Source organism: Petaurus breviceps, unplaced genomic scaffold (genome assembly GCF_028583685.1).
Source record: "Petaurus breviceps papuanus isolate PSGF00001 unplaced genomic scaffold, PetGlider_PUasm1.0 186, whole genome shotgun sequence".
Taxonomy (NCBI): domain Eukaryota; kingdom Metazoa; phylum Chordata; class Mammalia; order Diprotodontia; family Petauridae; genus Petaurus; species Petaurus breviceps.
The window spans coordinates 17752888-17769394 of NW_027185798.1; the positions used below are offsets into that span (position 1 = coordinate 17752888).

The 16507-nt window shown below is 42.3% G+C and overlaps 1 protein-coding gene across 1 annotated transcript in view; it reads left to right on the forward strand.

Annotated features, from left to right (window-relative positions):
- Positions 1–14850, forward strand: part of METTL16 (methyltransferase 16, RNA N6-adenosine) — a 47576-nt gene extending 32726 nt beyond the window's left edge. The window contains exons 8-11 of the mRNA XM_069089632.1: positions 2783–2852; positions 3991–4080; positions 13723–13896; positions 14003–14850. Of these exons, the coding sequence (XP_068945733.1) occupies positions 2783–2852; positions 3991–4080; positions 13723–13896; positions 14003–14608 (940 nt within the window). The 3' untranslated portion in view covers positions 14609–14850. The remainder of the gene's footprint in view (positions 1–2782; positions 2853–3990; positions 4081–13722; positions 13897–14002) is intronic.
- The last annotated feature ends 1657 nt before the right edge of the window (positions 14851–16507 follow it).

A 16507-nucleotide genomic window follows, 5' to 3' on the forward strand; every position in this document is an offset into this window, starting at 1 on the left:
CTTCCTTTGAAAATTACTTCTTCATACCCTTTGACTATTTATTAATTGGGGAATGGCTGTTATTGTAAATTTGTATCAATTTCTTATGTATCTTGGATATGAGACACTTTTCAAGAAACTTCATGCAAAGATCTTTTTTCCCAATTACCTTTTTACTTCTAATGACACAAATTCTTGATATGGTCTTTCAGTGACATTGATAGATTCTCAGTAAGTTACTCCTATTTACAGAATGTATTCAGAGATGTGTTCTATTTCATTGTGGAATTAGAATTTCACAGATATATAAGACTGATGCTTTTAATTCATTTGACTTTTTGCTTCCTAGACATCACTGTTGAAAGGGACCCTAGGCCCTTCATGTAGCCCAGCCCCACACATTTGTGATGGCTGGAGTCAGTTAAAGAATGTTTCTGCAAACCTGCTGTGTGCACAGGGCAAGACTTTTAACAGCCTGATATCTACAGCACAGTTAGCTATGAAATAACAACAGGTTACCAGAAAGTATGGGTTCATGAAGATGGACCTCATTAGCTTGGACTTGTGACCCTTCAGCCATCCATTCACTACGTGTAATGTGTGTGAGGTCTGCTGTTGTAGCAGTCTGCATGTTCACATCCAGGGAAGATTGGATGTGGTCTGGTTGGTAGATAGACTGTCTTGTGTGTTTTAATGAATTATGTGGCAGACCTGTTACAGAAATTGTACAAGAAGTGCAAGAATCACATCCTGGAGGTGTGTGTGCTCTGTGTTCTTGGGGCTTTGTTCTGCATCCTTGTGTAGATGAGGTGTACTGGTCAAGAGTACTGGGCCTGGAGGCAGGAAGACCTAAGTTCAAATCCCACCTCAGATATATACTAGTTCTGTGACCCTGGACAAATGATTTAACCTCTGCATTATAAGCTGCAAAATGCAAAATAATAACACCTACTTCATAGGGTTAATGAGGATCAAATTAAATAACATATAAAATGCTTTGCAAACCTTAAAGCACTATATAAATGCTAGCCATTTATTAAACCTTTATTCAGACAGGAATAACTGAAAGAAATCAGGCTGCAGCATTGCCTCACGTGTCCTTTTTGTGTAGAAATGTTCCTTATTAGGAAAACAGTTGACTTTGCCATTCTTATAAACTGAAAAGTCATCCACGCCCTTCCCCCCTCTCCCCTCCCCATTTAGGACGAGATCTGTTAAAAAGAAGTACAGTTTTGGAAGTATGAGATCGTTGTCCTTTGCTCATGAGCTGTTCTGAGCAGTTGTCTTTCTTAGACACACACACACACTCAGCTTCCTTCCGCTCCTACCCAGAACTTTTTGGGGGCCAAGAGATTTGAGTTCCAATCCTTACTGTGCCATAATTTCCTGCATCACTCTGGGCAGGTCTCTTTGCCTCTTGCCCTCCCCCCAAGAGCACTAGAAAATTTCTTGTGCTTTTGAGGTGTTGACTTTGTTGGCAGCCATTGTTGTTAAGGGAAGAATTCCTCTGCTTTCCTTCTGTGCTTCCTCATCTGTCATGATAATAAGAGGTTCTCCTACATGGCCTCCGAGGTTCTTCCGAACTCTAAATCTCTGAGCTTCTGCCTCTCTGCCCTTGTTAACGATGGCTACTTCTCTGAAAAGACTTCATTGGGCTGTCCTGAACACCTTGCTGCTCATCTCTAGGAGGATGGACAGTTCTCAAGTGTTTCTCCTCCTGATTTACTCAAGTTCTTCATTCCAAAGTCTTCTACCTTGCAACTTACTTTATTAAACACCCTGTTTCTTCATGTTTTAAACTGATAGACAAGATAATATAGATTGCTTTACAAGTAGAACAGAATAACAGAAGTGCTTGTACCCCAGGGACAACCTGATGCTCTTTGTACTTTTTGGGGATGGGGAGATGGTGGTGGTGGCGTTTAGCTTATGGAAGAGCAAAGGCAAACAGCTCTCTGAGCACCTTGTCTATGCAGACCACTGTCTTAGAGGCTCTGCCACAGTCACTAAACAACTTTTGGATCACTAATGATGCACACAGAATATTGTGCTTGCTACCAGTTTAAATTAAAGCTTTAAATGAAAATTACATTTAGTGAAAAATATTTTTCCAGTCTTTTCCCTTATTCTGACAGGTATCCCTTCCCCATCTTTCTGGATCTGGCAGATATTGCTCTGAGGGAAATAAATGATATGATAACCAGTGTCCCTTATTTTCTCTAAGATGGGGAGAACTTTTTTCCCTCAATATGCAGAGACTGATGGGTTTGGAATCTCTTTGCAAATGTGAGTCCTTCTATACCATTTTGCTTGGGTCTTAAAGTTTTGGTTGTTGTTCACTGACATACTTTTTCTCCTCATGAGGGAAGAAAGTGGCCCATACATCATAACAAGCAGACTAACAATACTGTAGTCTGCTGAACCTAGACCTGCCTCTTCTTGCCTCTTGCTCCCCCCAAGTATAGTCTAAAGCTTTTGAATTTTGAGGCAGCCATTGTAGTAAAGGGGAAAAAATGAAAATGGTTACTTTGCTTTCCTTCTTCTTGTTCCCAAATTGAATCTGGACTTCTGGTGCATCTTTTCAGGAGGCTCTTGGTCCAAGCCCTTTTTTTTCCCCTCAAATTTGTTGGGTTTCTTTTTGATCTTTTCTAGAGGCATTACTAAACGTGAATCCTGTCATTGTCACTGATGGTTCTTTTACTATTCTTCTTTGCAGTTTTCATTGAGTTGCAGGGGGAGAAGGAAGTATTTATTCTTAGAGTGGAAAAATGGTTTAAAATTACCTCAATTTTTTTTTTCCTAGATGGTACAGCTGCATGCTTGGAAAGAAATGCAGTTTGGCTCCATTGAAGGAAGAGCTTCGAATACAAGGGGTAAGTCCTAATCTGTTTCAGCAATAAGGGAAACAGAGATGATGTGGGACCCCAAGCATGGACAGGGGATGTGAACAAGCCAGTGGTCATCAGCCTATGGGAAGAAGCCTGGGAAGCCCCCGAGAGAGTCAGAAAGTGAAGACACAAGTGGAGTGGAAAAGGAGCTGTCTGGCTCTCTCAGGGTTGAGGCAGCCTTACATAATGGGCTGGAAAATCCTAGCAGACAACTAAGAGGGGGTTGCTAGGGAGAGAAACGATAGGCCAGGGGAGGGGATGGCTCAAATATATTGAGATATGAAAGAAGTATTGAAAAGGAAGCTATTGTAAGCCCCTTCACTGTACAGATTATAATAGGAGGTTAAGACCCAGAGGGGGAATTCAGAAAGGTAAATTGGTAAGTTTCATGTCTCCGTGTATCCTGTTTCACATATTCGGGCAGATGGTCTGGATTTGGGAGAGTTGGCTCAGCTTACTGTGCTGGGGAACCTTCCATAACAAAGTGGAAGAAAACTTAGAGTTAGAGAACCTATCTGGCTTCTGCCAAGGCCAGTCAGTAAATTCTGGGAATGGGAAATGCTCTTTCCATTTTTGGCATGACTAGAATGGAAAAAAAAGACTGTTGCATTTGAAACAGGAATTCATTGGCCATCTGAATTTGGTAGTTAGGAAGTTGGTTTTGGAATTCCAAAATTTTAGACACTTTGTTGTATGTGGCCAGTCAGTTCGGGATGCTAATTTTCATTCCCTAAATTAATTGCAACAAAGGGCTGTGTGAATTGACCTGGTGGTCACGGCACCAGTGAAAGTGGCAGCAGTTGTGGGGCTAGAAAGTAGCCTGCTAGATTTTTGTAGCCTGTTGCTGCTCTTCCTGCTTCTCACCAGCGCTGTGCTTCCTTCTAAGCTCACATTTTACAAGGACCACTTTCCACATTCCTTTCTCGGGAACCAGTTTTGGATCGGTGCCTTTGAGTTGGCTTCATCAGTCTTCTCTCGAGTTTAAGGGAAGGTACCTGACCTCAAAGCCCCTTTTAACTCTGTATTTTATCATAATCATTACATAAGGAAGATTAAGACCTTGTAGATGATGGCACTGTTTTGCTTCATTGTCATTTGATGATATTTGATGTCTCTCTCCCAGGTCCCTAAAGTCACCCACACGGAATTCTGTCAGGGGCGCACAATGAGATGGGCTTTGGCTTGGAGCTTTTATGATGACGTGACGGTGCCTGTAAGTACTGACCCCTTGCTCCTGTGGGGTAGTCAGTCATAGCGTGCCCTAGATGGTTGTACTACTTTCCTGGAGCGTCTGTGCTGTGCTCACTTGTTTCCTGGGCATTTCACTATGGGTCACAATTGAAACGCTGACCTCTAAAGCTGCATTGTCCTTTGACCCTGCCTGCCTCCCCAGATTTGTGTGGTGAAGGCCAAGGTAACTTGTAAATTGAAAAGTCAGGATAGCTTTTTTTTTCTTTTTTGGAGGGGGAAGGCAGGGCAATCAGGATTAAGTGACTTGCCCAAGGTCACATAGCTAGTAAGTGTGATCAGATGTCTGAGGCTGGATTTGAACTTAGGTCCTTCTGACTCTGGGCTGGTGATCTATTCACTGTGTCACCTAACCCCCCCCCCCCCCCCCCCCCCCCACACACACACAGACTAGCTTTCAAGAGCAAATTTTTACCCTGTTAAAAGTGTACATTTATAAAATTCCTTTAATTAATGTTCCCTTTTGCCTTTCCTTCTCTTCTAAGGCATTTGTAAGCATACTGAGGGGCTGCTGGAAGATCCCTAACCTTAGGCGTGAATTCTTAGAGGGCAGGAAGGACCTGACTCCATACAAATTTGAAAATATATTCCTGGAATTTCAGTTTATAGGCTTTTTTCTTTCACTTAGTGAATATCTTCCACCCTAACCTTTAATCACATGAGGGTGGAGCAGAACAGGGGTTGTCAGCAGCCAAGCTTCCTTGCTCAGTCCCAGGTTCTCTTTGAGGCCAGAGTGGTGGAATACAAGGTGGTAGCCACAGTTGATCTGAGGAATCAGAATGGCAGGAGGCGAAGGTGTAAGGTGTCAGCAGTTAGTTTTCTTTTTAGTCTCCATTTTCCCCTCCTGTATTTCACATCATTAATCAGAAATATTTGGTCCATTGGATCATAGATTCAGATTGGAAAGGACTCTTGACAGATCATTTAGCCCAAGCCTCCTTATAGTATAGACAAGAAAACTGAGGCCCGGAGAAGTGGCTTAACTAAGGCCATCTAGGTAGTGAAGTGGGATCTGAACCTAATCCCTCTCCTCCTCCATCCATGATGCTGGTACTTGACTTTTCATGCCTTGGAGGACAGGAGTATCCATGCCCTTCAGCCTTCTACCCCTCACTAGATGGCCTAACTTCTTTGTGTCAGAAGCCAGTTCAGAGGCCTGCTTTGTGTTGGAGAACACTTTGGGTCCGAGTCTGTCGGTGTACACTGCTGCATGGAGAGATGGGGATGGAGCAGCTGGTGGTCATCACTGTATTGCCTGAGTGACTGAACTGGAAGCTTGAGGGCTGTGGTTCTAGGGGCTCCCTGACTCCTCTTTCCCCTGTAGGGCTGGTTGAGTGGGCGGGAGGGGGCGGTGTATTGAAACAAAGTTTCTTGCTTCTGTTTTGGCAACTTTGGGCAGACCTTTGAAGGCGTTGGAAGGTTGCCTGATGCACTCTAGGTGATTGTTCTCTATTGTATAGAGAGAATTCATTGGCTGGAAAGGTGCCTTTGGTTAATGCCTCCCTCCTGCCAGCAGCCATGAAGGTCAGTTCTGTCTGAGGCCAGACTAAGACCCTAAGAACCTTCCTTTTGAACTGGAGGGCACAAGTGGTATAAGACGTGCCAGTAGTAGGGTGGTTAGGTGGTACAGTTGATAGAGCAACTGCCCTGAAGTCAGGAGGATCTGAGTTTTAATCTGGCCTCTGACTGACTGTGGGACCCTGGGCAAGTCACTTAACCCTAATTGCGTTCCCCCCTGCCCATAAAAAGTCTAAAGAAAGAAAGGACTGAGAGGTGCTCTGTTTCCCCCCAAAAAAGACTTGCCCCCAAATGGTTAAAGGTGTTCTTAGTGCACTGCTTTCTTCCTAGGCTGACCCAACAGCTGCAGTAGAGGCAAACAGCACCTGCTTCCTACATCCATTGACATCTCAGCTAGAAAAGCTGATAATTAGCTCTGGCAAAGCCTATGCTAGCTCAGAGACTGGAGTCCTCCTGGCCTCTGTGTGTGGTTGTGGATTTCTATATGTCTTAAAAAATTGGTGAGGTCTCAGGAACCCCAAAGGGCTCTTTCTGTATCTGCAGCTGATCTTTCAGAAGTGGTGGCCAGGCTGCTGCCCTGCCTTTTAAGTCCTGTTCAGTTTCTCACAATGAAGGAATGCTGTTTCCTTTTTTTTTTTTGAGGGGGGAAGGCAGGGCAATTGGGTTAAGTGACTTGCCCAAGGTCACAAGGCTAGTGTTAAGTGTCTGAGGGGGGATTTGAACTCAGGTCCTCCTGACTGCAGGGCTGGTGCTGTATTCACCGTGCCACCTAGTTGCCCCAGAATGCCATTTCCTAAAGGTTTCAGATTTTTCCTATGCTAGAGTACTGGTCATCTCCCCCTCCCCCCCAGCCCAGTCAATACTACATTCCCAAATGTTCCATTAGATGCACTTAATCTGCTCTAGGAAAAGTGGCAGTTTCTGATTCATAGCAATCCAGCAACAGTTTCTTAAGACTGGCATGCTGGATCTGTGTGTCCGTATGTCTGTGTCTGTGTGTGTCTCTGCTATTGCCTGAATATACCCAGCCCTGCTTTCTCTGGTGGGCTAGGTGAACAGGGAACATATGGTTTGGGGTTTGGTTGTGGTTGCATTGTCCTTTAGCAGCCTCCCCCTACCCATTGTTTAGAACTGCTCACCTCATTTAGCCCTGGATCTGGAAGAGACGGGAGAGGAAGCCTAGAGAGTCACTTAAGCAGAAATATTGGCCTACTTCTTGCTTTCCTTTTTTTTTTTTTATCTTAAGCCATTTTAGTGTAAGCATGCAAGTTTCTACGGCAACTTCTGTTTTCACTTATCCCAGGCCTACTGACTCATTTCTGTTGATGCTGAACGTTAAGAAAAATCTGATTTTTACTGCCAAGTCAAGTGCCTTTGCTAAGCCTGTAGATCCTGTTGTCTGGATTTATCTTAGCAACAAAAAGACGGGTCCTGATGTTGATAGAATTTTTGCAGAATCATTTCTGATGAGGGAACATATTTTAGCAACTGTTCTTTTCAGAATTCTAGCAAGAAGCTTAGTGTTTCTTCTTTGGCCCATTCCTTTTTTATAGGCACCCCAAGGGAGAAGTGCTATATTTCTGCCCTTTTAGGAAGTTTGACACTTGGAGTTTAAGGAAACCTCTCCCCTGTCCCCAAGACTAGCTATTGAGTTATGCATGGTCTTATTTGCTTGGAGGATTTTCTTAAAGTATGTCTCATACTTGGTCTCAAAGAGACATCTTTAGGGGGTCTTCCTTTAAGCCTAGGGCTCTCCTATTAGGACATTGCCGTGAGGAAACCAGATAGAATGCATTTGTTAGGGTTAAGGTGGCTCAAGAACAGCTCTCCCCCCAGAGTGAGAGAGAGTGGAGCATCATCATCCCCAACTAGGGAGAAGACCTGACGTGGAAGAATTGGATTAGAGTCCTTAGGGCACTGATGCCGCCCACTTTCCTGAGATCTTGGAGAAAGTGGAGGCTTTCTTGGTTTGTACCATAAGTTTACAAAGATCATGAGCCAGTTGCAGATTCAGGTTGAAATCTCATAGCTGATCAGGGAAGAGGCATGAAAGACCCCCCCAAAAAAGGTGGGAGGACCCTTGGAGGCCATGGAGTCCAACATGGGAAGTGAGCAGACCTCCAGAGGCAGGATCATTTAGTGATCCTGCATTTATGTTTTCAGAAGGCATACAAACTAGACATTTATTAATAAGTTTCCCAAACCTCTGAGTGACATGTACAACACTTAAGTAGCATTCTTTCAAAATAATGTTTTGTCATCCAAATTGTCTTGCATATTGCCCAAACTGCCAACCTTCCCCAATTCTTTGATTGTTCTGTCGTGTCAGCCAGTTTATGGTTTAGTTTTCTTAGTGATCCATGCACAGGTTGCATTGAATGTAACTAAAGTGTTTGGTGAGTCTGGTCTTTCATAGAACCATAAGCAGCACTATCCAGGTACAGTGATCTTGTCTTTGAGAAACCACTCAGTTATCTTAAAGATTGGCAGAGTGTGTCAGTTTAATATTAAAAAAAATATGTGCATATATATAGTTAAAATTGTAACTAGTTGACTAAACTGAATTTTTCACTTCTATAGTGTCATATAAGGCAAAAGTAAGTTAAAATTTCTCAGGTAGATATGGTCCCTTGGCCATTGGCCCTGCCACCATCCCAGGATGAGGATTCCAGGCTGAGGGAGCTATTAAAAGAAGATCCTGCTTTCTGTCAACTTTCTCTCCAATTCAGCAAGTATTTTTTATGTTCCTAGAATTACAGGGAACAGAAGAGAAATGTCTAGGATCTCGTCCTCATTTTCAAGCAGTTTTTTCATAATTTTGGTAGAGAGAAAAGCCATGTATGTATTGGGTTTTTGCAGGAGAAGACGGTATGTGAGTAACTGCTGGCATGAGTGATGCTCATTAGAATAGGTAAAAAACCAGTCTGGGCTCGAGGTGCCCTGAGATCAAGAATGGGTGGAATGTAGGTGAAGGAGGGGTGGATCATGCTGGGAGGGGGAAAGATCAGCACAATGTAGGAGGCCAGGCCCGTGTTCATTGGTATGGTTTCCATATAATCCATTGAATCCTCAATACAAGAAAAAGGGAGAGGAGAGGCAAGCCTTTTTATTCCTTTTAAGCCTGTTGTCTGCTTTCCTCCAGAGCCCTGGCAGGTACTTGGATGTGTTTGGATTGCTGCCCAGCAGCACAAAAAATATTACAAATCACACCTCCTTAAACATCCTGCCTTGTATCAGGACAGTAGCATGAGATTGAACCTCTTTAATACACCTGTCCTTCTGCAGTGGCAGGGGGGAAGGGATGGTATGTTAAGAATTTTTCCCCTGCCCACATAAAAAATAAATTTGTATTTAATTTTGTAACCACATTAGTGTAAACAAGGCAATGAAAGGTGAAAACAAGAGCAGAGTAGGTCACAGGGATGTATTAAATGCCTGCTGTGTGTCTGTGTGTCAGATACTTCCCAGACATCTGGGAAGAATTCACATTTATATGTGGACATTGAATTTAATTTTTCCCTGACCACTCAGTCCAAAAATGCTTCACAATATCTGTTATCCTTTTAAATGTTGTCCTTTTTCTCAGAGCTGCTTTGGAATTTCTCTTGAGGAATCCCTTCAGAATATTAACCTCATGAGGACAAATTTAAGTCTTTGATGGTGGGTTTTGGAGTAGCCAATAAGTCATTCAGAACCATGTTTGGTGAAAAAAGTAAATAACCAAGCCGGAGTCATAGTTATACCCCAGCTGGAAAAGAGCTGTGACTTTTATCTATGAAGATTTTCCTTCCACTGATAGTGAACACTAACCCTTCTCTTTAGTCAGTATGTAGCAGAGTTAGTCATAGTGTGTTAAAAACAAATTCTTCCCCTGCTGGCTGTTATCTCCTGGTTCTCAGATGACAGCTCCCAGGACTGTGCTCTAAGACTTTTCAGCTGTGTCTGAGGAGAACCCTGGTCCACCTCTGTTCCACGATGAGGGTTTGGACTTGAGTGGAAAAACTGGGTTGTATTCTTCTAAAAAGGAAGGTGTAACCATAAAATATTGAGGTTAGTTCTTCCTGTGACTTGAGCTATTTAAATCAGCTCAGACTTGAACTAAGGCATAGCTGCATAGTGATTGTTTTGAAGGGGCCAGTTTGCGTTGCTTTGGGTTATATAAATTCTGGCATGTTTCTTTTAAAGAAAAAATATAAGTATATAACTTCCTGCTTGGATGCCTTCAGGGTACTGGCTTGGATTTCTTTCAGCTCTTTGAGGGCTTCTTTGTTGATTCAAATATTTAAGTTAAATTCATATGTTAGATCTTACTAGGGTATGCATGCCTATAGTAGGCACTTAATAAGATTTGAATGAATCAAGTAGGACTTTTTGATGAAATGTAAAAAATGTACCAGCTATGTCCACCCAGAAGTTCTAGTCTTTGTTGCCCCTAATGCTTGTGTTGGCACTGGTCCTTTTGTTCTCTCAAGGAAGAACATCCAAATGCAGTTTCTGTAAAGAGTGGCAGAGAACGTGCCCTGTTGCCAAGATGAATTTTTCTGTTCTTACCTCTGTAACAGCTTCAGAGTCATGGGGGGGGGGGCTGGGGGTGTTGCAGGGCCATCTCATGCATCCCTCCTCACCTCAGTTGTCTTTCTTCAGGGCCAATCTCTTGTTTCTACCGACTCTTATCTGTCAGAACCTGGGTGCAAAGAGTCTTCATTCTCAGGATTTTTCTTAAGTAGCCTTCTTCCCCTTAACTCCTTCCTCTTCCCCTCCCTCTTCTCTCTTCTTCTTTCTGTTCTCCCTTTCCTCTCTCACTCTCCCTTTGTTCCCTCTGTTTCTCTTTCCCTCTTTTTAAAATCAGAGCACTTACTTTCTCCTGGTTTTCTTGAGAGTTGCTGTTGATTATAACAAACAGACCAGGGCCATATGTCACAGTCTGTTAGCTACAGGCATCTCACTTAAATCTCATTCATAGCTATTGTTAAATCTATAAGTGAGGGCAAAAGTGGGAGTATAAAGAATCTTAAGACTCTTAAATCTTAAAATTTGTAGGTTTTAAGTAAATTATTTGAGCAAATATATTCATTATTTTAACTTATTGTGATACCCCTCCCCCCAGTTCTTTGTGTTCTGAACAGTGTCACCAAATAGCAGATAAAATTATTGTGTAAACCACTAAATCCATGCAGTTTGTGATAGAAACAATCCTTTTTGGAGGGCAAATGACCCAAGGGACTGATTTTATGTTGTAAATTTTAGCTGCATGGTATTACGGGGAAGGGGCCTTCTAATCTGACATAAATTGTAAAGTGGGCACTGGTCCTTTGCATTAAACTGGATTACCCAGTTGTAAAACATTGATTTTTAGACTTTAAAATTTTGAATTATTTAAGTGCACCTTGCCTGCTAAACTAGATTGTTGCTGTTTGAGGACTTGAAATAGATCTCTGTGGTGATGACTTTAGATCTTAATGTTAGCAAAATAAGTCAAATTTTAATTGCTGGTGAAGCAAAGACAAAGCCATCTATCTGTAAGATTTCCCATTCACAGGACACATGTGAAGAAGCAGGAAACTATGCTAATATAAGGGATCTTTGTGGATAAATTTATGTGGTGCTTTCTTAAGACCTGCCCTTGCTATTTATTGCATTTTAATATGACCCTACGGAGTAAAAAGGATTTTCAACATGTCAGAGTCCACATCAGGATGAGAGGGAGGGAGGAATATTGTTGTTCTGAACAATGTTGAAGTTTGTCATCATTAATTTATATGAAAACTTTGCTTGGAAATTTATTTAAAAAATGAAATTGTTAGCCTGTTTAAGCCTCAGGACTGGTGTAAAACTCAGTTTGAAATATATTTTTTCTTCTTAGTGAAAAAGCAAACTGTAAGCAAATCTGATATTTCTGATGACATAATATCCTAAGGCAGATTAGAATATGGAGCCCCATTTGGGACGGGGAGGTCTGTTATTTAAACCTAGATCAGCAGTTTAATGTTTTTGTCTTGTTGGATCTGACCTGCCTTAGGCTTTGGAAAAGCAGGTAACAGCAGAGGAGGCCAAATGAACAGGGTTTTGGTTTCCTCCATCCATCTCTAGAGTGTGGTGGCAGGGTTGGGGGCGGGGGGGGCAGTTCCTTTGGGAAATCTACTTCACTCAGCCTCTCAGGGACTAGAGAATAAGTTCAGGAAACTGCCCTGCTGCTCTTTATCTCCATGGTCAGGCACTTTAAAGAACCAGAATGAATCCCAGGAATGGCACTTGGGTAGTAACTGCTTCCAGTAGGATCTTGATTGTGTCACAGGGCCCAGTACACTCGTGTGTGTGCATACACACACATTCTCTGTCTCTCTGTTTAAAGGTGAAACATGGAACTTGATTCTGTTACCCACTTTTTATAGCTTCAAGTACAATGTAACTAGTTTAATACTTGGATTTTTATATTCTTGGCCAGGAGATACTTGAAAGCTACTGGCACACTCATGAACGGTTACTTTTTCCCTTACTATGTTATTAAGTCATTACAACACTACTCTCTCAAATGTCAAATCTGAATCTGTCTGATCTTGTCTGGAAGTGTTAGCAAAGCAAGCCCAGGCTTGGGCCCAGCACAGAACCCACTGGTTGTCATTTCCCCAGAGTGCTTTTGATTGGCTTCTGGTAAATAGTCAAATCCGCTTGTTGTTGTTTTAAAGCATTTCTTCATGTCATGCTGTTTTGTTTAATCTGCTTGTTAATTTAAAGATAAGCCTTAAAGAGTTGTTGGAAATTGTTACATTGAAAAATCCTCAGTATAGAAATATCATGGCTTTCCCCATGTGTCTGTATTGGAGGAAGAAACTTGCCGCCCTGTACCTTCAGTTTTCTGCCTAAAACAGTTCTGATCTAGTAAAAGTGGTTCTGCTTAGAATGCCCCTGGGACTTTCAGCAAGTAATTGGGCCTTTTTGTTCTGTTTCCTCCTCTGTGAAATGTGGATCTAGGATTGCCTGAAAATAGCACTGGTTCCTTTTGGAATGGAAGCGTTTCAAAATTGTTTGACCTTCTGGTCTTTGTGTACCACTCTGCTCAGTCTCCAGGGTCCTCACTCTTGTCTTCATCTTTATATGGCTTTGAGTTTTAAGTCTCTGATGTGACTATAGTAAGATTTTTTTTTGGCGGGGGGGGGGGAGAAGCTAAATAGCCATAAAATATATTTTAAAAACATTGCTTCTGGATGAGACCAATCTAGGGAGATGCTTTCATTTTTAAGAAAAAAAAAATATGGTGACGTAATTGAGCTTGAATGTGGTATTTGAGTCCCTCTAGTGGGTATGTCTAGGAAAGATTTAGATTCCATGCTTGAGGAAGAAGAAAGAAAGGGATGACAGGCTTACGGACTTAATTTGGGTAAAACCAGCTTCTAAGTTCAGCATTTTCATGGAAATTTGGAGAGATGAAGAATCCATTGGTTCCATTAAGGATAGTGCCAGCTTATTAGCTAGCTAGCTTGTTCCTGCTATCCAGTAGGATTCAACCTATGATACCTGTGGCTCTCATTGGAAATGAAAGACAAACTCTGGAAATCTCTGGCTTATTCCAAGCTTCTACAGACGTTGAAACACAAATTAGAAATTGATGATCCAGGTGCATGCAGTTCCTTTAGAACAGGGCACATCATATCCCCAGGGCTCTTGTTCTTTCCTGAAATGAAGTCCTATCTCTTGCATGAGACCTTCCTTTCTCCCCAACCCCCCATGCCCACCCCCGAGCCATTGGTGCTCTTCCTTTCCCCAGTCTTGAAATGGCTTAGTATATATTTTATATTTACTTCTCTGTACAGTCTTTCCCCCCTACTCCAATTCTAGGTATAGGGATGTCATTGTCTGGCACATATCTTTAACTGATACTTTTATTCAGATCTGCTGAATTGAATGGAATGATATGAGTTTACTTTGGCCACAGCAGATAAGGGAATTACCTGTTGTTGACTGATTTTTTATCAACTAAGGTGTTAGTGAAATTTCACTCTGTGTGTGTGTGTATGGATGTTTAGATATGGATGTTTTAGATAATTTTTTATCTACTAATCCCATCCCACTCCTCTTCTTTTTCTTTCAGTCACCTCCATCTAAGAGAAGAAAACTAGAAAAGCCTAGGAAGCCCATTACATTTGTAGTATTAGCCGCCACAATGAAAGAGTTATCCCTCAAAGCTTCTGCTGTGGGCTCGGAGACTGTGGAAGGCATAGCAGTTATTATAACGTGGCTTGAAAAAATCCTCACTGATCTGAAGGTACCTGATTTAGGAGATGAAAATGTTTCTCCTGATCTATTTTGGGGGGCAGCAAGAGGGGATACAGAGTTGATGTCTATGAAATTTTATTTTTTCCTTCAAATAGGTCCAGCATAAACGGGTCCCCTGTGGAAAAGAGGAAGTTAGTCTATTCCTAACAGCCATAGAAAACTCTTGGGTTCATTTAAGGAGAAAGAAAAGAGACAGAGTGAGGCAATTGAGAGAAGTTCCTAGAGCCTCTGAAGACTTCATTCAAGCTATGGAAGAGGAGAAACCTATGCCTAAAGAGATGGAAAATAACCCAGATTGGACCAGGAGCCCTGCAGAGAGCTCTCCATCCAGGCCTGCCCTGTGTGGGCCTGAAACAGCTGTGTCCGAAAGTCACCACCCAGACAATAGCCAGGAACCAATGGAGGAGGAAGGGACTGAGAAAAAGGGAAGGACAGAGGTTTTAGAAAGTGGAAGGGGCTCTTTCTGTGGCACTGAGGAGCTAGATGCTCTTGAAGAAGTTGCCAATACAGTGGCTGGAAGAGAGAAAAATTCTCAAGGGGCTCCCGGACATTATCTGTTCAAGTGTTTAATAAATGTCAGAAAGGAGGCAAACGACGACACAGTGGTAGAGATGCACTGGGTTGAGGGCCAGAACAGGGACTTAATGAATCAGCTCTGTACGTATTTACGCAACCAGATTTTCAGGCTTGTTGCTAGTTAGCCCCAAACAAATTCCTGGCACAGCTGGGTCAGTCCAATGTAGGGCAGCTCACCTTTTAGAACTTCTTTTCACTAATTCAGGGGAGAAATCAATGACACTAGCACGAATTTTTTAAATACAGTTCCAGTGAGACAACCCTGGGCTGGATTAGTTTGTTTCTTTGTTTAGATGCAGGGAATCGCTGTGAAGTGACACTGGAGGAAATGTCCTGGATGTTAATAACAATAAAAAGCTACCAGGAGGCTGGGATTGTGGATGGATTTAAATTCTGGCTGGCTTCGTGTTGGACTGGCTCTCCAAGGCCAGCAGCTTGTTTGTGTAGTATCTGAGGTTTGGGCCAGGCATCTGTTTCATTTGGCCTGCAGGGATATGCTCAGTCTTTCAGGCCTTCTCTGGAGGGTGCTGCTTTGGAGAGACCTCCACTCAGAAGACAGCTCACTTAGCAGGCTTGGGGCTGTCCTCCTGAGTCAGCAGCTAAGACTGAACTTGCTGACTGGTGTTCTTTTCTGATGCCCCACCCCATACCTTCAAACAGGAGCCTAACCCTAAGGGTCCGATGGTGACTTAGGGAAGATAGAGCCCAGGAGCAAAGGGCTTCAGATTCATTCCCAGGAAGACATGCCTCAACTTGGGTTTTCTTGATGATTAGAAATTGGCGAGAGGCATGTGCTTAATGAGTCAAAGAAGAGAGCCATCTCTCTGGTGCTGTTGCTCCAAAACCTAAAAGTAAAGCAGTATTCTCCACTCTGAGCCTAATATTTGTACAGGCTTCTTTTAGCAGAATTAATTCCACACAATTTTAGAATTAATTATTTTCAAATCTCAGCCAAGATTCATTTGATGTATTCATACATACGTACACACACGTATGTATATTTATATACATACTTAAGAATATTCAGAAATGAAAAATGTCAGTCCTGTTTCTTGTTTTAGGGGGCTGTTGGTGATTGATTTGAAGTTATCAGAAACTAGCAATACACGTTTGTTGTCAGAGTAGTCTGTTGGCAATTGGGTGGTGGTCATTTGTTGACGGGTAAATTGATGCTGACTGAACATTAGTGTAATCTAATCCTCACTATATTTTTTTTACTAGCAGTAGAATTTGGATTCCTAGTGTAACTCTTTTCTCCAAACAAGTGTTTCAATAAGAATGCTTTGGGTTCCATTAGAGTTGGAAAGGCTGGGGTTTTGTTTTTAAGCCCAGGTCATCCCTTCTCCAAGATCAACTCTATATTCACTAGGCTTTGTTGTTCTAATTCTGAGGTTTTATCTATCTAGAGCTTGCTCTATAGATATCTATCACTCTCCCTTCCTCAAGGGAAAAAAAGCACAAGCACTGAGGTTTTTTAGAGTAGGGACATGGGAAAGCCACCTTGAGCACACATGGGGTTTCTTTGCCCACAGCTTTTGGCTTCGTTGTTACAAGGCTGTAGCTGTGATTTTCTATCCTACAGTGTTAGAGCTAGGAGGTACCTCAGATGCATTTAGTCTTATACTCCACCCCAGCCCCTTCTTATACGCTTCATTGTGCAGATAAGAAATCATCATTAGGGTCACGAAGCTAATTAGGAGCAGTGCTAGGGCTGAAACCCACATTTTCTGACATCAGGGTATAATTCCTCATGTTTGCAGTACTCATTAAATGATAACTGTTCATATTTAAAACAGAAAACAGTGTTTGCTGTTTTTGTTGTGGGAGAAAGAGAGCAAGTATTTACAGAGCATTTAGTGTGTACCAAGAAACTTTTGCTAAGTGCTTTTTACAGTTCTCTCATTTGATCCTCTCAACCACCCTGTGAGGCAGATGATTATGATCCCCATTTCACAGTTGAGGAGACTGAGGCAGACCAGTTAAGTGACTTGACTGGGGTCTCACAGCTAGTAAATCTCTGAGGC